We start from the raw sequence: 23,175 nt of genomic DNA, 5'->3' as shown, positions 1-23,175 counted from the left end.
AACAGATCAGATACCAGATATCAGAACAGATCAGACATCAAAACAGATCAGATATCAGATGTCAGAACAGATCAGACATCAGAACAGATCAGACATCAGAACAGATCATATATCAGAACAGATCAGACACCAGATATCAGAACAGATCAGACATCAAAACAGATCAGATATCAGTTATCAGAACAGATCAGATACCAGATATCAGAACAGATCAGACATCAGAACAGATCAGATATCAGAACAGATCAGACATCAAAACAGATCAGATATCAGAACAGATCAGATATCAGAACAGATCAAATACCAGAACAGATCAGATATTAGAACAGATCAGATATCAGAACAGATCAGATATCAGAACAGATCAGATATCAGAACAGATCAGATACCAGATATTAGGTCAGATTAGGGTCCTTAGGGTCAAAAGTAGTGTACTTTATAAGGATTAGGTTGCCCTTTGGGACACAGACAATGACTGTGGTGTACATCCACATCAGAGTAATTATACAGGGTTTAATTGTCTGCAAGCAGGCCTACATTACCAAATATTTAATTCCATGCCATCACTGAGTAGGAATTGGAGCGATCGCTCTTCTCCAGATGGGGGGATAAGTGGAACCCTCATAATGTAGCCTATATGGAGGGAAGGCAGGTATGAACAAGGGTACAGAGTGTAGAGCTGACAAGCATTTAGAACTGAGGATTGCTCCTTTAAACAGTGTAATACATTTGTAAGCAGATCATAGTGGAATGAGATAAATCTGTTTTACAGTTCATATGGTCTCTATGTGGATTATATACATGGTCGTATCTTACTGGCTATTTATGTATGACACCGGGGTCATAGAAGGAAGAAAACACTGTTTTCCTCACCATTTTGTACGGACGCTACTGTTTTTCAACACTGCACAATATGCCATTTATTCATTTATTAAGTCTTGTCTCTATACTCTGTAATATACATCAGTACATCACTCCATGTGTTCCTGTCCTCCACTCCATGTGTTCCTGTCCTCCACTCCATGTGTTCCTGTCCTCCACTCCATGTGTTCCTGTCCTCCACTCCATGTGTTCCTGTCCTCCACTCCATGTGTTCCTGTCCTCCGCTCCATGTGTTCCTGTCCTCCGCTCCATGTATTCCTGTCCTCCACTTCATGTATTCCTGTCCTCCACTCCATGTGTTCCTGTCCTCCACTCCATGAGTTCCTGTTGGTCACATGATGTCCTCCACTCCATGTGTTCCTGTTGGTCACATGATGTCCTCCACTCCATCTGTTCCTGTTGGTCACATGATGTCCTCCACTCCATCTGTTCCTATCCTCCACTCCATGTGTTCCTGTCCTCCACTCCATGTGTTCCTGTCCTCCACTCCATGTGTTTTGTCCTCCACTCCATGTGTTCCTGTCCTCCACTCCATGTGTTCATGTTGGTCACATGATGTCCTCCACTCCATGTGTTCCTTTCCTCCACTCCATGTGTTCCTGTCCTCCACTCCATGTGTTCCTGTCCTCCACTCCATGTGTTCCTGTCCTCCTCTCCATATGTTCCTGTCCTCCACTCCATGTGTTCCTGTCCTCCACTCCATGAGTTCCTGTTGGTCACATGATGTCCTCCACTCCATGAGGTCCTGTTGGTCAGATGATGTCCTCCACTCCATGTGTTCCTGTTGGTCACATGATGTCCTCCACTCCATGTGTTCCTGTTGGTCACATGATGTCCTCCACTCCATGTGTTCCTGTCCTCCACTCCATGTGTTCCTGTCCTCCACTCCATGTATTCCTGTCCTCCTCTCCATATGTTCCTGTCCTCCACTCCATGTGTTCCTGTCCTCCACTCCATGAGTTCCTGTTGGTCACATGATGTCCTCCACTCCATGAGTTCCTGTTGGTCAGATGATGTCCTCCACTCCATGAGTTCCTGTTGGTCACATGATGTCCTCCACTCCGTGTGTTCCTGTTCCTCCACTCCATGTGTTCCTGTCCTCCGCTCCATGTGTTCCTGTCCTCCGCTCCATGTGTTCCTGTCCTCCGCTCCATGTGTTCCTGTCATCCACTCCATGTGTTCCTGTCCTCCACTCCATGTGTTCCTGTCCTCCACTCCATGAGTTCCTGTTGGTCACATGATGTCCTCCACTCCATGAGTTCCTGTTGGTCAGATGATGTCCTCCACTCCATGTGTTCCTGTTGGTCACATGATGTCCTCCACTCCATGTGTTCCTGTCCTCCACTCCATGTGTTCCTGTCCTCCACTCCATGTGTTCCTGTCCTCCGCTCCATGTGTTCCTGTCCTCCGCACCATGTGTTCCTGTCCTCCGCTCCATGCGTTCCTGTCCTCCGCTCCATGCGTTCCTGTCCTCCGCTCCATGTGTTCCTGTTGGTCACATGATCTCCTCCTCTCCATGTGTTCCTGTTGGTAACATATCTTCATTTGTTATTGAAAGAGAAAGGTCCATCCTGGGTGCTTCTGACTCCTTTGATTGTCTCCCAAGCTTCCCCTGTACATCCTGATTGGTTCTCAAGCCTCCCCTGTACATCCTGATTATGTTCCCAACCTGAGGAAGATAAGGGAGATTAAAGGTACTCCACATAAGAGAGTAATTGGTCTTCTCTGTCTGCCTGAGAGGATTGGTGCAATCAACCTCTGAGCATAATTACTAATTAGATTGGGATTAAAGTCGACTTGCTCAGAGAAGAAGACCGTGGCGAATTCAAATGAGCATCTGAAATGTCATTAAATTAATGGGGTAAAAATGTAAATATGAATGTTTCAGACTCCAGCCTGAGCTCCCAAGTCACAGCCATCATCTCTGTTTGAACTCCTGCTGATTAGAAACTCACAGGGAATAGTAGGGGAACGGACAGTATTAGCTTTTCCTTTGCTAACTATATGACTGTGTCCACAAATGGCAACCTAATCCCTACATAGTGCAATTCTTTTGACCAGAGTCCTATGGGCCCTCTATGGGCCCTGGTCAAAGGTGATGCACAAAGTAATGTCTGTCTGTCTTCTTCCATAGAATTAGATCTCCACTCTGCTGCTCTAAATGGCACAGTCTCAATGTGAATGTTCCAGCACCACAATAGACTGAGGTTCATTACATAACAAATAGCTCTGGCCTAAAAAAAACACACCTGATTAATAGAGAGAGAGAGAGAGGGGGAAACCGAGAGAGCGAGAGAGAGAGAGAGAGAGAGAAACAGAGAGAAAGACAGAGAAACCGAGAGAGCGAGAGAGCGAGCGAGAGAGAGAGAGAGAGAGAGAGAGAGAGAGAGAGAGAAAGAGAGAGAGAGAGAGAGAGAGAGAGATCTATTGGGCCCTATTCTACCTTTGATATTAAGCAGCTCCATTGAGCCCTACTCTACTCTGATTTTCAGCTCCATTGGGCCCTAGTCTAACTCTGATGTTCCGCTCCATTTGTCCCTAATCTACCTCAAAGCTTCACATCTATTGGGCCCTACTCTACCTCTGATCTTCACCTCCATTGGGCACTAATCTACCCCTGGACATCAACTCCATTGGGCCCTACTCTACCTCTGATCTTCAGCTCCAATGGGCCTACTATACCTCTGATCTTCAGCTCCAATGGGCCTGCTATACCTCTGATCTTCAGCTCCTTTGGGCCCTACTCTACTCTGATTTTCATCTACATTGGGCCCTACCCTACCTCTAAATATCAGCCCTATTGGGCCCTATTCTACTCTGATTTTCAGCTACATTGGGCCTTAATCTACCTCTGATATTCAGCTCCATTGGGCCCTAATCTACCTCTGATTTTCAGCTCCATTGGGCCCTAATCTACCTCTGATATTCAGCTCCATTGGGCCCTAATCTTCCTCTGATATTTATCTCAATTTGGCCCTAATATACCTCTGACTTCATCTTTTCTATAGACTCTAAAATTACTAGTTGGTCGCTGGCTTTGTCTGCCCTCTCATTGGCTAGAATGCCCCCCCCCCCCTTTCCCCCCAAGTGACTGTTGGAGCAGTCACTCGGGTATCTTGTCAATATAATAGATCACCTTTGGTTTCATACAACCACTCTCAACACTGCAGCAGACTTCTTCATTGGTTTTGGGTCGAATTCAGGTATAACAGCAACCTGTCAGAAGTCCACCACCTGTGGTAGAAACTAAATCTTTGTTTGCAAGCAATTAATATGCATCACCATTTCTCACATTGGGAGAAACCTGCTCTTGAGCGCTACATGACACAGAGTCCTGCTTCACCAGCACAGTGTTGAAAGAGGAAACAGAGTCCTGCTTCACCAGCACGGTGCTGAACGAGGAGGTTGAGTCCTGCTTCACCAGCACAGTGCTGAAAGAGGTTGAGTCCTGCTTCACCAGCACGGTGCTGAACGAGGAGGTTGAGTCATGCTTCACCAGCACAGTGCTGAACGAGGAGGTTGAGTCCTGCATCACCAGCACGGTGCTGAAAGAGGAGGTTGAGTCCTGCTTCACCAGCACGGTGCTGAAAGAGGAAACAGAGTCCTGCTTCACCAGCACGGTGCTGAAAGAGGAAACAGAGTCCTGCTTCACCAGCATGGTGCTGAACGAGGAAACAGAATCCTGCTTCTCCAGCACGGTGCTGAAAGAGGAGGTTGAGTCCTGCTTCACCAGCACGGTGCTGAAAGAGGAGGTTGAGTCCTGCTTCACCAGCACGGTGTTGAACAAGGAGGTTGAGTCCTGCTTCACCAGCACAGTGCTGAAAGACGAGGTTGAGTCCTGCTTCACCAGCACGGTGCTGAAAGAGTAGGTTGAGCCCTGCTTCACCAGCACGGTGCTGAACGAGGAAACAGAGTCCTGCTTCACCAGCACGGTGCTGAAAGAGGAGGTTGAGTCCTGCTTCACCAGCACGGTGCTGAAGAAGGAGGTTGAGTCCTGCTTCACCAGCACAGTGCTGAAAGAGGAGGTTGAGTCCTGCTTCACCAGTACGGTGCTGAAAGAGGAGGTTGAGTCCTGCTTCACCAGCACAGTGCTGAAAGAGGTTGAGTCCTGCTTCACCAGCACGGTGCTGAACGAGGAGGTTGAGTCATGCTTCACCAGCACAGTGCTGAACGAGGAGGTTGAGTCCTGCTTCCCCAGCACGGTGCTGAACGAGGAAACAGAATCCTGCTTCTCCAGCACGGTGCTGAAAGAGGAGGTTGAGTCCTGCTTCACCAGCACGGTGCTGAAAGAGGAGGTTGAGTCCTGCTTCACCAGCACGGTGTTGAACAAGGAGGTTGAGTCCTGCTTCACCAGCACGATGCTGAAAGAGGAAACAGAGTCCTGCTTCACCAGCACGGTGCTGAAAGAGTAGGTTGAGTCCTGCTTCACCAGCACGGTGCTGAACGAGGAAACAGAGTCCTGCTTCACCAGCACGGTGCTGAAAGAGGAGGTTGAGTCCTGCTTCACCAGCACAGTGCTGAAAGACGAGGTTGAGTCATGCTTCACCAGCACGGTGCTAAACGAGGAGGTTGAGTCCTGCTTCACCAGCACGGTGCTGAACAAGGAGGTTGAGTCCTGCTTCACCAGCACAGTGCTGAAAGAGGAGGTTGAGTCCTGCTTCACCAGCACGGTGCTGAAAGAGGAGGTTGAGTCCTGCTTCACCAGCACGGTGCTGAACGAGGAGGTTGAGTCCTGCTTCACCAGCACGGTGCTGAAAGAGGAAACAGAGTCCTGCTTCACCAGCACGGTGCTGAAAGAGGAGGTTGAGTCCTGCTTCACCAGCACAGTGCTGAAAGAGGAGGTTGAGTCCTGCTTCACCAGCACGGTGCTGAAAGAGGAGGTTGAGTCCTGCTTCACCAGCACGGTGCTGAACGAGGAGGTTGAGTCCTGCTTCACCAGCACGGTGCTGAAAGAGGAGGTTGAGTCCTGCTTCACCAGCACGGTGCTGAAAGAGGAGGTTGAGTCCTGCTTCACCAGCACGGTGCTGAAAGAGGAGGTTGAGTCCTGCTTCACCAGCACGGTGCTGAAAGAGGAGGTTGAGTCCTGCTTCACCAGCACGGTGCTGAAAGAGGAGGTTGAGTCCTGCTTCACCAGCACGGTGCTGAAAGAGGAGGTTGAGTCCTGCTTCACCAGCACGGTGCTGAAAGACGAGGTTGAGTCCTGCTTCACCAGCACGGTGCTGAACGAGGAGGTTGAGTCCTGCTTCCCCAGCACGGTGCTGAACGAGGAAACAGAGTCCTGCTTCACCAGCACGGTGCTGAAAGAGGAAACAGAGTCCTGCTTCACCAGCACGGTGCTGAAAGAGGAGGTTGAGTCCTGCTTCACCAGCACGGTGCTGAAAGAGGAGGTTGAGTCCTGCTTCACCAGCACGGTGCTGAAAGTCAAGACAAGCCACACTTTTATGCTATTTAATACTTTTTCAAAATGTAAGTCAGTTATGAAATAATTCTTATTTACAATGAAGACCTTCACTTCATGGTCTCAAACGGCACTCAAACCTTCGTCTTCCAAAGAGAAAGTTACTTGTATTTATAGTTTGGTGATAGAGCTGTTTGAACTCAGACACTTTGAATGTCTAAGACGTATTTCTATGTCAAAACCTTTTATCCGGAAAGGTCAGAATATACAGATATTAACTGGAGGGTATTGACCGGCAGTTGGTGGTGTGTGTGTGTGTGTGTGTGTGTGTGTGTGATGTGGTGTGTGTGTGTGTGTGGTGCGTGCTTGTGTGTGTATGTGTGTGTGCTTAGAAAGGAAAGCCCTTTGATACAACCAGCAGGAGATCTCACCCTATCAGACGCGCTCTTAGCACTTCAAAAGCATAATACCTTCCTGTCAAACACTGGCCTGCATCCCACATGGACACCTATTTCACAGCTTACATAGTACACCACTATAGACCAGAGATGTAGGAGCTCTACTATAGACCAGAGATGTAGGAGCTCTACTTTAGACCAGAGATGTAGGAGCTCTACTATAGACCAGAGATGTAGGAGCTCTACTATAGACCAGAGATGTAGGAGCTCTACTTTAGACCAGAGACTTGTGGGCTCTACTTTAGACCAGAGATGTAGGAGCTCTACTATAGACCAGAGATGTAGGAGCTCTACTATAGACCAGAGATGTAGGAGCTCTACTTTAGACCAGAGACTTGTGGGCTCTACTTTAGACCAGAGATGTAGGAGCTCTACTATAGACCAGAGATGTAGGAGCTCTACTATAGACCAGAGATGTAGGAGCTCTACTTTAGACCAGAGACTTGTGGGCTCTACTTTAGCCCAGAGATGTAGGAGCTCTACTATAGACCAGAGATGTAGGAGCTCTACTATAGACCAGAGACTTGTGGGCTCTACTTTAGACCAGAGATGTAGGAGCTCTACTATATGACCAGAGATGTAGGAGCTCTACTTTAGACCAGAGATGTAGGAGCTCTACTTTATACCAGAGACGTATGAGCTCTACTTTGGACCCAGAGACGTATGAGCTCTACTTTAGACCAGAGACGTATGAGCTCTACTTTGGACCCAGAGTCGTATGAGCTCTACTTTAGACCAGAGACGTATGAGCTCTACTTTGGACCAGAGACGTATGAGCTCTACTTTAGACCAGAGACGTATGAGCTCTACTTTGTACCCAGAGTCGTATGAGCTCTACTTTAGACCAGAGACGTATGAGCTCTACTTTGGACCAGAGACGTATGAGCTCTACTTTGGACCCAGAGTCGTATGAGCTCTACTTTAGACCAGAGACGTATGAGCTCTACTTTAGACCAGAGACGTATGAGCTCTACTTTGGACCAGAGACGTATGAGCTCTACTTTGGACCAGAGACGTGTGAGCTCTACTTTAGACCAGAGACGTATGAGCTCTACTTTAGACCAGAGACGTATGAGCTCTACTTTGGACCAGAGACGTGTGAGCTCTACTTTGGACCAGAGACATGTGAGCTCTACTTTAGACCAGAGACATATGAGCTCTACTTTGGACCAGAGACATATGAGCTCTACTTTGGACCAGAGACATGTGGGCTCTACTTTGGACCAGAGACATGTGAGCTCTACTTTGGACCAGAGACATATGAGCTCTACTTTGGACCAGAGACGTATGAGCTCTACTTTAGACCAGAGACGTATGAGCTCTACTTTAGACCAGAGACGTATGAGCTCTACTTTGGACCAGAGACGTATGAGCTCTACTTTGGACTAGAGAAATGTGAGCTCTACTTTAGACCAGAGACATATGAGCTCTACTTTGGACCAGAGACATGTGGGCTCTACTTTGGACCAGAGACATGTGGGCTCTACTTTGGACCAGAGACATGTGGGCTCTACTTTAGACCAGAGACATATGAGCTCTACTTTGGACCAGAGACATGTGGGCTCTACTTTGGACCAGAGACATGTGGGCTCTACTTTGGACCAGAGACATGTGGGCTCTACTTTAGACCAGAGACATATGAGCTCTACTTTGGACCAGAGACATGTGGGCTCTACTTTGGACCAGAGACATGTGGGCTCTACTTTGGACCAGAGACATGTGAGCTCTACTTTGGACCAGAGACATGTGAGCTCTACTTTGGACCAGAGACATGTGGGCTCTACTTTGGACCAGAGACATGTGAGCTCTACTTTGGACCAGAGACATGTGGGCTCTACTTTGGACCAGAGACATGTGAGCTCTACTTTAGACCAGAGACATATGAGCTCTACTTTGGACCAGAGACATATGAGCTCTACTTTAGACCAGAGACATGTGGGCCTGGTTAAAAGTTGTCCACTATTAATGAACAGGGTCACTTTTGGGGACAGACCCATTGTAATAACCATTGTGAAGTGCACCATAGGTACCTTGAGATACAGGATCTTTACCTTTTTAACGTCATTATTCTTTTTAAAGAGTTAATATGTAGCAACCACAAAGGACATTTTAAAATGGAACTGACAACCATTCATTCATAGCAAATTACATGTTAGAGTACATTCAGAATTTTTTTTTTTCATTATTACTTTCACTAAACCTGCTTTCAAGGACAAAGAAAACAGCTTGTAGGTGCTTTATGATTGATTTTATACCAAAAGTACATTCCTCATGGACTTTCAGGAGTTCAAGATGAATTTTTAAAAATTATCTTCAACTAGGATGTTAGATCATTCATCTGATGACTTGAGGTTGTGTTTTATTTTCCCTCACGCCTCTCTGAAACATTTCTCTACGGCATCGACTTTTGAGCATAAAACTTTTAAGCAAACAGAAGCCAAGCGTGGAGAGAGATGTGAAATATTCTGAACTGAAAAACATTTTCTCAGCCTCTTGTCTGTTGTAATGTAGACCTCAGCTACGTCCCAAATGGAAACCCTATTCCCTACATGGTGCACTACATTTGAACAGTGACCATAGTGCGCTATGTAAAGAATAGGGTTCCATTCCAGACACAGCACAGCTGCCAGGAGTTTAAACGGCCACACCAGTAGAAATACCCTTTCTTTTGTGCTGAAAGACGATGGGTAGAGCTTACCCATGATGTTGCAAAGATTTAAGTTAATAAGTCATCATTTTTAGTCAAAGTAGGATATATTAGGGCTTGAGGTGACGAATCCGAGCTGCCCACTTCGTGCCAATCTGTTTGAATGCATTGTCTTTCCTATAATATGACAAACACATTCATTTGTTTCAGGTTTGAGATTTATTTGAATGTCACCACCCACCAGCATGGCATTGCTTATTCATCAGAAACAGCTGCAAAGTTCTTCCTCCAAGCAACTGAGCTGAGCTAAAGAGCCTTGTGTCCACTTGTCCTGAGCTAAAGAGCCTTGTGTCCACTTGTCCTGAGCTAAAGAGCCTTGTGTCCACTTGTCCCTGAGCTAAAGAGCCTTGTGTCCACTTTTCCTGAGCCAAAGAGCCTTGTGTCCACTTGTCCTGAGCCAAAGAGCCTTGTGTCCACTTGTCCTGAGCCACAGAGCCTTGTGTCCACTTGTCCTGAGCCATGGACAGCCTTGTGTCCACTTGTCCTGAGCCACAGAGCCTTGTGTCCACTTGTCCTGAGCCAAAGAGCCTTGTGTCCACTTTTCCTGAGCCAAAGAGCCCTGTGTCCACTTGTCCTGAGCCAAAGAGCCTTGTGTCCACTTGTCCTGAGCCATGGACAGCCTTGTGTCCACCTGTCCTGAGCCAAAGAGCCTTGAGTCCACTTGTCCTGAGCCATGGACAGCCTTGTGTCCACTTGTCCTGAGCCATGGACAGCCTTGTGTCCACTTGTCCGGAGCCATGGACAGCCTTGTGTCCACTTGTTCTGAACCTCCTGTCAAATGTATGACCATATTAAAGAGAGAGAGAGACAGAGAGAGACATAGACAGACAGAGAGAGACAGAGAGAGAGGAGGTATAACTGTCTGTAACCCACAGAGAGTGAGAGAGAGAGATAGAGAGCGAGATAGGTTAGAGAGAGAGAGAGGAGGCTAGAGAGAGAGAGAGAGGCTAGAGGTCATGACCTCTAGAGGACTCTAGAGGCTATTACAAAAATGGGAACATCAGCAACCTTATCTTCCACACAAACCATCCCCTGGCATGGCACAGTGCTATATTAGCACACTACCCCTTAAGAGAGGGGGGGGGGGGGTTAAACGAGGGGTGGAAACTCAGGATACTTGACAACGAGGACTCTGAGTCAGCTAATATAAATCTATATAAGTCTGGAACAGTAATGGTAGAGGGCAACCCCCAAACAGTCTCAGCTGGACTTTCACCTAATCAAAGAATTAGCCCAGCAGGAGAAGCTCTCCCTTGAGAAAGACACCCCCACCCCGAGCGGGTCAGACCAGACCTCTTCATTATATAACCCCACAGACGAGCAACCCCCAGCGGAAGGTCAATCTTCCAGCACAGAGTACTACCCTCTCATTGAAATGAAGGATACATTCACCCAGCAGAGGTAAGGCAGGTGGAGCTGGAACAGCAGGTGATGACACTCCAGTCTGCACAGACCCAGACAACAGTCCAGCACAACAACACCCCCTTAACCAGACCCGGAGAGCTAGAGGTGGAGAGAGACATATCTGCACTCTGGACAGTGGTGAGACAACTTCAACAGGAGAAAGAGCAGGACCAGGAGAAGAACAGAGCACTAGAGGAGAGGATCAGACTGCTGGAGGAGAGGTTGAGGAAGATGGCGTGTGACAGAGAACAACCCACTAGAGAGGTAGCCAACCCCACAGAGAAGCCAGCAGAACAGCCCACCTCAGCACCCGACAAAAGTCTCGACGCAACAGCAGAACAGACAAAATAAAAATACCTAGCCCAGCGGCTCACCCCCTCTGAGCACCCCCCCTGTCAGCCACCCTGATAGCCCTCCTGACAACCCCCCCACACCCACTGAGGACATACTCAAGGCACAGATTGTTCTCGCTATGGACTTAAATGGGAAATACTAAAAAAAAAAACGTTTCCCCAAACACAGTGTGTCTAAAATCTGGTGTCCAAACACCCAGCGCGCCCTAGACCTTCTACAGTGCCTTGCGAAAGTATTCGGCCCCCTTGAACTTTGCGACCTTTTGCCACATTTCAGGCTTCAAACATAAAGATATAAAACTGTATTTTTTTGTGAAGAATCAACAACAAGTGGGACACAATCATGAAGTGGAACGACATTTATTGGATATTTCAAACTTTTTTAACAAATCAAAAACTGAAAAATTGGGCGTGCAAAATTATTCAGCCCCCTTAAGTTAATACTTTGTAGCGCCACCTTTTGCTGCAATTACAGCTGTAAGTCGCTTGGGGTATGTCTCTCTCAGTTTTGCACATCGAGAGACTGAAATTTTTTCCCATTCCTCCTTGCAAAACAGCTCGAGCTCAGTGAGGTTGGATTGAGAGCATTTGTGAACAGCAGTTTTCAGTTCTTTTCACAGATTCTCGATTGGATTCAGGTCTGGACTTTGACTTGGCCATTCTAACACCTGGATATGTTTATTTTTGAACCATTCCATTGTAGATTTTGCTTTATGTTTTGGATCATTGTCTTGTTGGAAGACAAATCTCCGTCCCAGTCTCAGGTCTTTTGCAGACTCCATCAGGTTTTCTTCCAGAATGGTCCTGTATTTGGCTCCATCCATCTTCCCATCAATTTTAACCATCTTCCCTGTCCCTGCTGAAGAAAAGCAGGCCCAAACCATGATGCTGCCACCACCATGTTTGACAGTGGGGATGGTGTGTTCAGCTGTGTTGCTTTTACGCCAAACATAACGTTTTGCATTGTTGCCAAAAAGTTCCATTTTGGTTTCATCTGACCAGAGCACCTTCTTCCACGTTTGGTGTGTCTCCCAGGTGGCTTGTGGCAAACTTTAAATGACACTTTTTATGGATATCTTTAAGAAATGGCTTTCTTCTTGCCACTCTTCCATAAAGGCCAGATTTGTGCAATATACGACTGATTGTTGTCCTATGGACAGAGTCTCCCACCTCAGCTGTAGATCTCTGCAGTTCATCCAGAGTGATCATGGGCCTCTTGGCTGCATCTCTGATCAGTCTTCTCCTTGTATGAGCTGAAAGTTTAGAGGGGTGGCCAGGTCTTGGTAGATTTGCAGTGGTCTGATACTCCTTCCATTTCAATATTATCGCTTGCACAGTGCTCCTTGGGATGTTTAAAGCTTGGGAAATCTTTTTGTATCCAAATCCGGCTTTAAACTTCTTCACAACAGTATCTCGGACCTGCCTGGTGTGTTCCTTGTTCTTCATGATGCTCTCTGTGCTTTTAACGGACCTCTGAGACTATCACAGTGCAGGTGCATTTATACGGAGACTTGATTACACACAGGTGGATTGTATTTATCATCATTAGTCATTTAGGTCAACATTGGATCATTCAGAGATCCTCACTGAACGTCTGGAGAGAGTTTGCTGCACTGAAAGTAAAGGGGCTGAATAATTTTGCACGCCCAATTTTTCAGTTTTTGATTTGTTAAAAAAGTTTGAAATATCCAATAAATGTCGTTCCACTTCATGATTGTGTCCCACTTGTTGTTGATTCTTCACAAAAAAATACAGTTTCATATCTTTATGTTTGAAGCCTGAAATGTGGCAAAAGGTCGCAAAGTTCAAGGGGGCCGAATACTTTCGCAAGGCACTGTATCTGAGGACCAACTAGGCTCACCTAGCCACATAATAATACACACAGGCACAAAATACCTGAGAACACAGCAGGAAAGGGTGGCCACAGCACTGAAGGGAGTGATTGAAAAGCTTCTTCTACTTTCCCCAACGCACAAGTGGTTATCTCTACCCTGCTATCACGAAAAGACGTCCACCCTGCCACAATACAGCGGGTAAACGCAAGTATTTCCCGTGACTGTGCCTCAAAACCAAATGTTTTCCTGGCCCACCACTCCACCCTGGACTTGAACAGCCTCTATTACCAGGTCCACCTCTACAAGGCAGCCGTGCCCACCTTTGCCCGGACTCTAAAGGACATCGCTCTCAAACGTATCCCCAACACTACATACAGGAGCAACAGATCAATAGACACCCCACCCAGACCAGCGAGACACCCTCCCAGACCTGCGGGATCCCCCCTCCTGGACCTACACATAGAGGACCCACGCCAAGAGGAATTACATCCAGACCACAGCACCCCCAGCCACATCCACACCCCAACCCCAACCAATCAACACCCCCAACGTCAACCATGCCCACACACCATTTAGGCCCCCTCAGATCAGACCTATGCCCCTCCTGCCCACCCCATTGTTGTGGAAATTTCCTGTATTACCAAAATCCATGAGAGAGCAAACCACACACAAGTCAGAGTTATCATAAAGTTAATCTTTAATTATATGAGCTTCACCATAGCCCTGTGACTCTCAGATCAATTCAGTGTCCATAAATGAATTATCTGAGAGTGCTTACAAAACAGTCCTTAGTATCATTTATAGCAAAGACACACCCATCAAAACTCACATGACGAATAACAGATCTTAGGAACATTATACAAAGAACCTTTTACCAGAAAAAAAAGAGTATCCCATAATTTATAGTATTAGCTATACATTATCGTTCAGTTTGGTCTCCTAAACCAAAGCTCTTATCTCATTATTGGTACTTAGAACCAAAAACCACCACTTAGAACCAAAAACATTACCTCATCCAATGGCATATATCAAATACACCCCCTCCTGGACAAGCTTACAGAGAGATGTGACTGGCACACAGACATTGTGGAGCCACCTAACTGGTTCCCCATTAATCACACCATCCCTTCACATGGTTTAGGAATCGTTTACAGACACATTCACAGATAAGACTAACCCGACCTCTCCGCCTCTCTGGGCCCAAGTAACTTTACCCACATAAGCATGCTTATGAAAATTAATAAAACATCTTATTTATAAATGTTACTTAAAGGATTCTGATTCTGCCACGACACCATGTACCCAACCACCACCATGCACCCCACCCTCTACAACTCTACCCCTCCTCTATTAATAGGATGGAGTATCCTGGTGTTGGGGTGAGGGGGACTGGGTCTCACCTGGTGGTGGGGTGAGGGGGACAGGGTCTCACCTGGTGGTGGGGTGAGGGGGACAGGGTCTCACCTGGTGGTGGGGTGAGGGGGACAGGGTCTCTCTCACCTGGTGGTGGGGTGAGGGGGACAGGGTCAGTTTGTCCGTGATGTGTACGCCCAGGAACTTAAAACTTTCCACCTTCTCCACTACTGTCCCGTCAATGTGGATAGGGGCTGCTGCCTCTGCTGTTTCCTGAAGTCCACGATCGTCTCCTTTGTTTTGTTGACGTTGAGTGAGATGATGTTTCCTGACACCACACTACGAGAGCCCTCATCTACTCTGTAGGCTGTCTCGTCGTTGTTGGTAATCATGCCCCACTACTGTTGTGTTTGAGTTAGAGGCGTGCATGGCCACGCAATCATGGGTGAACACACCCTTGTGGGGCCCCAGTATTGAGGATCAGCGAAGTGGAGATGTTGTTTCCTACCTTCACCACCTGGGGGCGGCACGTCAGGAAGTCCAGGACCCAGTTGCACAGGGGGGGTTCAGACCCAGGGACTCAAGCTTAATGATGAGTTCGGAGGGTACTATGGTGTTGAATGCTGAGCTGTAGTCAATGAACAGCATTCTTACGTAGGTATTCCTCTTGTCCAGATGGGTTAGAGCAATGTGCAGTGTGATGGCGATTGCATCATCAGTGGACCTATTGGGGCGGTAAGCAAATTGAAGTGGGTCAAGGGTGACAGGTAAGGTGGAGGTGATATGATCCTTGACTAGTCTCTCAATGCACTTCATGATGACAGAAGTGAGTGCTACATGGTGAAAGTCATTTTGTTCAGTTACCTTTGCCTTCTTGGGTACAGGAACAATGGTGGCCATCTTGAAGCATGTGGGGACAGCAGACTGGGATAGGAAGAGATGTCCTTAAACACACCAGCCAGCCAGCTAGTCTGTGCATGCTTTGAGGATGCGGCTAGGGATGCCGTTTAAATGTCTTACTCACGTCAGCCACGGAGAAGGAGAGTCTACCGTCCTTGTTAGCGGGCCGTGTCTGTGGCACTGTATTATCCTCAAATTATTATAATGTTTTTTTAAATTTCCAAGCAAGTCAGTTAAGAACAAATTCTTATTTACAATAACGGCCTAGGAACAGTGGGTTAACTGCCTGTTCAGGGAAAGAACGACAGATTGTGACCTTGTCTGCTCTTGCATTTGATCTAGCAACCTTAAGATTACTGGGATAACACTCTAACCACTTGGCTACCTTTTCCACCCAAAGCAGGCAAGGAAGGTGTTTAGTTTGTCTAGAATGTGTTTAGTTTGCCTGCTATTCCCGCACCTCTCCTGATACCATGGGGTGCCTTCTACCCCCGCATCTCTCCTGATACCATGGGATGCCTGCTATCCCTGCATCTCTCCTAATAGCATGGGATGCCTTCTACCCCCGCATCTCTCCTGATACCATGGGGTGCCTTCTACCCCCGCACCTCTCCTGATACCATGGGGTGCCTTCTACCCCCGCATCTCTCCTGATACCATGGGGTGCCTTCTACCCCCGCATCTCTCCTGATACCATGGGATGCCTTCTACACCCGCACCTCTCCTGATACCATGGGGTGCCTTCTACCCCCGCATCTCTCCTGATACCATGGGGTGCCTTCTACCCCCGCATCTCTCCTGATACCATGGGATGCCTTCTACACCCGCACCTCTCCTGATACCATGGGGTGCCTTTTACCCCCGCACCTCTCCTGATACCATGGGGTGCCTTCTACCCCCGCATCTCTCCTGATACCATGGGGTGCCTTCTACCCCCGCATCTCTCCTGATACCATGGGATGCCTTCTACACCCGCACCTCTCCTGATACCATGGGGTGCCTTCTACCCCCACATCTCTCCTGATACCATGGGGTGCCTTCTACCCCCGCATCTCTCCTGATACCATGGGGTGCCTTCTACCCCCGCATCTCTCCTGATACCATGGGATGCCTGCTATCCCCGCACCTCTCCTGATAACATGGGGTGCCTTCTACCCCCGCACCTCTCCTGATACCATGGGGTGCCTTCTACCCCCGCATCTCTCCTGATACCATGGGGTGCCTTCTACCCCCGCATCTCTCCTTATGCCATGGGGTGCCTGCTATCCCTGCACCTCTCCTGATACCATGGGATGCCTTCTACCCCCGCATCTCTCCTGATACCATGGGGTGCCTTCTACCCCCGCATCTCTCCTGATACCATGGGATGCCTTCTACACCCGCACCTCTCCTGATACCATGGGGTGCCTTCTACCCCCACATCTCTCCTGATACTATGGGGTGCCTTCTACCCCCGCATCTCTCCTGATACCATGGGGTGCCTTCTACCCCCGCATCTCTCCTGATACCATGGGATGCCTGCTATCCCCGCATCTCTCCTGATACCATGGGGTGCCTTCTACCCCCGCATCTCTCCTGATACCATGGGATGCCTGCTACCCCCGCATCTCCACTGATTATGCCAGTCTGCCATTTGAGCAAAGCTGCAGCTCAGGGGGTGGTCTGTGCCTCCAGGATGGTATGGCTCAGAGCGGGAGGCACCAGGGAGGGCCGATGTGTCGTGTCCACAGATGCACAGTTCATCTGCTTCCTCCCACACCCTGGGGACAGAGACAGCCTGGGGACAGAGACAGTGCCTGTCAATAATCACACTGATTTGCATAGCAGGAGTCATTGTTTGAACGCTGTGATGTAGGAGAGCAGGGCTGATAGAGTCAGTCACAGAGTAAGACGATGAGAATGACAGAAAAATAGATAAAGTGATAGAGACCAGAGATGTGTAAAATAACTATTCAATACTGTATACTACATACTGTATACTACATGCTGTATACTGCATACTGTATACTACATACACATACTAACATACTGCATACTGCATACTGCATACTGAACACTGCATACCCAAACAAACATACCGTATACTGCATACTGTATACTACATACCCATAATAACAAACTGTATACTAATACTGTATACTACATACGGTATACTACATACGGTATACTACATACGGTATACTACATACCATAACTAACATACTGTATACTACATACTGTGTACTATATACTGTGTACTACATACCCATACTAACATACTATATACTACATACTGTGTACTACATACCCATACTAACATACTGTATACTACATATTGTGTACTACATACCCATACTAACACACTGTAAACTACATACTGTATACTACATACTGTGTACTACATACTGTATACTACATACTGTATACTACATACCTATACTAACATACTGTATACTACATACTGTATACTACATACTGTGTACTACATACTGTGTACTACATACTGTAAACTACATAGTGTATACTACATACCCATACTAACATTCTGTATACTAACATACTACATACTATATACAACATACCTAATGAATATTGTTGGGGAATAATCAGAATTGGTTGGTAACATAGATGTTTTATATTCATCATATGTTTGTAAGTTACTTCTCATCAAGAAAGTTATTTTTGTATAATACTGTGGCAGGGTTGCAGTATCTGTTCTATGTCAAGACTAAGTTGCATGGGCCGCAGAGAGGGGAGAGGTCAAGGTATAATCATGTGTAAACATATCTTTTGCAACCTGTATACTATATACCTAATAAGTATATACTACATACTCTGTACTACATATCCATACTAACATACAGTATACTACATGCTATATACTACATACTGTATACTACATACCTGATGAGCATATACTACATACTATATACTACATACCCATACTAACAAACTGTATACTACATACTGTATACTACATGATTAATGAGCATATACTACATACTGTATACTACATACCTATACTAACATAATGTATACTACATACCTAATGAGTATTTACTACATACTGTATACATCATACTGTGTAATAATGCTTAATGGGCATTGTGTATACTACACACCCATACTATACTACATGCCCTAACTAACATACTGTATACTTCATACTGTATACTACATACTTAATGAGCATATACTACATAATGTATACTACATACTTAATGAGCATATACCATATAGTGTATGCTACATACCCATACTAACATACGATATACTACATACTGTATACTACATACCTAATCAGTATACACTACATACTGTATACTAAATACCCACATTAACATACGGTATACTACATACTGTATACTACATACTTAATGAGTATATAGTACATACTGTATACTACATACTCAATGACATATACTACATACTGTATACTACATACCTAATGAGTATATACTAAATACTGTATACTAACATACTGTATACTACATACCTAATGAGTACATGCTACATAATGTATACTATATACAATATACTACATACTTAATGATATTATACTACATACCCATACTAACATACTGTATACTACATACTGTATACTGCACACCTATACTAACGTAATGTATACTACAAACGGTATACTACATACTTAATACTACATACTGAATACTACATACTGTATACTATGTACTTAATGAGCATATACTACATACTGTATACTACATACTTATTGAGCATATACCACATAGTGTATACTACATACCATAACTAACATACTGTATACTACATACTGTCTACTACATACTGTGTACTACATACCCATAATAACATACTGTATACTACATACTATGTACTACATACCCATAATAACATACTGTAAACTAGATATTGTATACTACATACACATACTAACATTCTGTATACTACATACTATATACTACATACTGTATACTACATACTGTATGCTACATACTATATAATACATACTGTATAGTACAAACTGTATACTACATACTATGTACTACATACTGTATACTACATACATATAGAGTATATACTACATACTGTAAACTACATACTTAATGAGTATACACTACATACTGTAAATAAATACCCACATTAACATACGGTATACTACATACTGTATACTACATACTTAATGAGTATATAGTATATACTGTATACTACATACCTAATGAGTATATACAACATACTGTATACTACATACATATTGAGTATATACTAAATACTGTATACTACACACCCATAGTAGCATACTGTATACTACATACCTAATGAGTATATACTACATACTGTATACTACATACTGTAAACTACATACTTAATGAGTATACACTACATACTGTATACTAAATACCCACATTAACATACGGTATACTACATACTGTATACTACATACTTAATGAGTATATAGTACATACTGTATACTACATACTCAGTGACACATACTACATATTGTATACTACATACCGAATGAGTATATACTACATACTGTACACTACATACCTAATGAGTATATGCAGTATACTGTATACTACATAGAGTATATTGCATACTTAATGATATTATACTACATACCCATACTAACATACTGTATACTACATACTGTATACTACATACCTATACTAACATAATGTATACTACATACTGTATAATACATACTTAATACTTCATACTGTATACTACATATGGTATACTACGTACGTAATGAGCATATACTACATACAGTATACTACATACCCATACTAACATACTGTATACTACATACTGTATACTACGTACTTAGTGAGCATATACTACAAACTGTATACTACAAACTGTATACTACATATTTAATGAGCATATGCCACAAAGTGTATACTACATACCCATACTAACGTACAGTATAATACATACTATATACTACATACTGTATACTACATACTGTATACAACATACTTAATGAGCATATACTACAAACTGTATACTACATACACATACTAACATACAGTATACTATATACTACATACTGTATACTCCACAATTAATGAATATATACTACATACTGTATACAACATACTTAGAGCATATATTACATACTGTATTCTACATACCCATACTAACGTACAGTATACTACATACTATATACTACATACTGTATACTACATACCCATACTAACATACTGTACAATAGCATACTGTACACTACATACTTAATGAGTATACACGACATACTTCATACTAAATACCCACACTAACATACTGTATACTGCATACTGAATACTACACACCCATAGTAACATACTGTATATTACATACCTAATGAGTATGCACTACATACTGTATACTAAATACCCACATTAACATACAGTATACTACATACTGTATACTACATACTTAATGAGTATATAGTACATACTATAGTACATACGATCTACACCAGTAGATCACAACTCTCTGCTCTCCTGCACCTGACTTCTACACCAGTAGATCACAACTCTCTGCTCTCCTGGACCTGACTTCAGCACCAGTAGATCACAACTCTCTGCTCTCCTGCACCTGACTTCAACACCAGTAGCGCATACGCTGACAAATAGCAACACTTTAATGACTCGTTCTTGCTGAAGTTTACTGACACCAGCCATATTCAATGGGTGTTTATTCAGCCATATTCAACTGCCGGTTATTCTGCGCTCTGGCACACTCAGACAAGATCTCAGAGTAGATAGCCAGAGCGAATTTACGAAGGCACCGGAACATCTATACCACTTAGCTGAGCTATGAATGAATTGAATAATCAAGTCAATAAACATTAGGCGGTTAGTTAGATCGCATGAGGTAAATATACTGTCAACTTCGATGTATTAGTAACCAACTAACGATACAATAGGTAGATAACATACCCAGTACATACTGCTGTAATGATGTGCTATGTGGTTCGTAAGGATATTGTAGCTAACAAATTGTCAGTCAACATAACGTGAAAGGTAACTTATTTGAAAAGTCATTACTTTATTACGTTGCTCAACATTTGTCATAATTAGTTAAAGCAACGAATGTGTATCCACTCTCGTCGGACTTCGGCTGCAATGATTTTCTATCCGCTCTCGTTGGACTTTGGCAGCATATTCTCCGCCTTTTTCTTCAAATCTAAAAATGATGAGAAGCCACACCCGTTTTCTGAAGAATTCAATTATGGGCCCTAAAAGCACAGAAATAGTGTCCATTGCTTGTCTACTTTGTATTTTGGCGAATGTAGTTACGACATCCAGGAACGTTTGGCATACTAACTATGACTAATAAGCATACTATATACTCAATTTACACCACAAATAGTACGGTAAGTGTGAGCATTCGAACACACCCTGGGAGTCAATGATGCAGATGTTATTCCTAGTGACACCACATATCTGTTACATTCCCCAGCAAGAAACCAAAAATTGTCAATCAAAGAGAAGAGGGAACTAACAAAGAGTCATCAACAACCAAAACAAAACAGGTGGGGGGGTTCTAGGGGAGGTTCTGAAAGATACTCATGGGGGGGTGCACTGAAAGATGACTAGCAACAACAACTGGAACCTAAAAGACACCCACCACGCGACCCATCTGCCCAAGAAGAGGCAACTTAAAACCCACAACAAACTCTAAGACAGGAGGCAAACCAAAAACAGGGAAGTTCAGATAAAGGACTGTTTTGTAGAAGTCAAATAGGACACGTCAACTAAAGGTGTCAATCATCCACATCTCTGAAAGCAACTGAAGCACTGAGACAGGGTTCTTAAACATCACCTGGGCCAGGGTTCTTAAATATCACCTGGGCCAGGGTTCTTAAATATCACCTGGGCCAGGGTTCTAAAACGTCACCTGGGTCAGGGTTCTAAAACATCACCTGGGTCAGGGTTCTAAAACATCACCTGGGACAGGATTCTTAAATATCACCTGGGCCAGGGTTCTTAAACATCACCTGGGCCAGGGTTCTTAAACATCACCTGGGCCAGGGTTCTAAAACATCACCTAGGTCAGGGTTCTAAAACATCACCTGGGACAGGATTCTTAAATATCACCTGGGCCAGGGTTCTTAAATATCACCTGGGCCAGGGTTCTAAAACATCACCTGGGTCAGGGTTCTAAAACATCACCTGGGTCAGGGTTCTAAAACATCACCTGGGACAGGATTCTTAAATATCACCTGGGCCAGGGTTCTTAAACATCACCTGGGCCAGGGTTCTTAAACATCACCTGGGCCAGGGTTCTAAAACATCACCTAGGTCAGGGTTCTAAAACATCACCTGGGACAAGATTCTTAAATATCACCTGGGCCAGGGTTCTTAAATATCACTTGGGCCAGGGTTCTTAAACATCACCTGGGCCAGGGTTCTTAAACATCACCTGGGCCAGGGTTCTTAAACATCACCTGGGTCAGGGTTCTTAAACATCACCTGGGCCAGGGTTCTTAAATATCACCTGGGCCAGGGTTCTTAAACATCACCTGGGCCAGGGTTCTTAAACATCACCTGGGCCAGGGTTCTTAAATATCACCTGGGTCAGAGTAATGATACTATCCAGAGCAGTGATTCTATCCAGAGCAGTGATTCTATCCAGAGCAGTGATACTATCAGAATAGTGATACTAGTAGTGATACTATCAGAATAGTGATACTATCAGAATAGTGATTCTAGTAGTGATCCTATCAGAATAGTGATACTAGCAGTGATACTATCCAGAGTAGTGATACTATCCAGATCAGTGATACTAGCAGTGATACTACCCAGAGCAGTGATACTATCCAGAGCAGTGATACTATCCAGAGCAGTGATACAATCAGAGTAGTGATACTATCCAGAGCAGTGATACTATCCAGAGCAGTGATACTATCCAGAGCAGTGAAACTATCAGAGTAGTG

General features: G+C 44.8%; 1 protein-coding gene across 1 annotated transcript; it reads right to left on the bottom strand.

Moving 5' to 3' along the window:
• Nucleotides 1-2,187: 2,187 nt before the first annotated feature.
• On the bottom strand, nt 2,188-6,399 carry LOC118941012 (uncharacterized serine-rich protein C215.13-like). Its single transcript, XM_036951082.1, has 4 exons — nt 6,395-6,399; nt 4,175-6,296; nt 2,501-2,551; nt 2,188-2,406 (listed from the first exon to the last, which is right to left on the bottom strand). Exons 1-4 carry the CDS (start codon nt 6,397-6,399, stop codon nt 2,188-2,190), a joined length of 2,397 nt encoding a protein of 798 aa, XP_036806977.1.
• Nucleotides 6,400-23,175: the final 16,776 nt, after the last annotated feature.

This window comes from Oncorhynchus mykiss, chromosome 18 (assembly GCF_013265735.2).
Source record: "Oncorhynchus mykiss isolate Arlee chromosome 18, USDA_OmykA_1.1, whole genome shotgun sequence".
Lineage (NCBI taxonomy): Eukaryota > Metazoa > Chordata > Actinopteri > Salmoniformes > Salmonidae > Oncorhynchus > Oncorhynchus mykiss.
Note: the sequence above shows the minus strand (reverse complement) of the source record. Positions and strands in the feature narration are given on the sequence as shown.

Coding starts and splice junctions, on each gene's coding strand:
- LOC118941012 (XM_036951082.1), bottom strand. Junction 2,552..4,174: donor AAGAGCAGGTTTCTCCCAAT/GTGAGAAATGGT, acceptor TATCTTCCTCAG/GTTGGGAACATAATCAGGAT. Junction 2,407..2,500: donor GCTTGAGAACCAATCAGGAT/GTACAGGGGAAG, acceptor TGTTACCAACAG/GAACACATGGAGAGGAGGAG.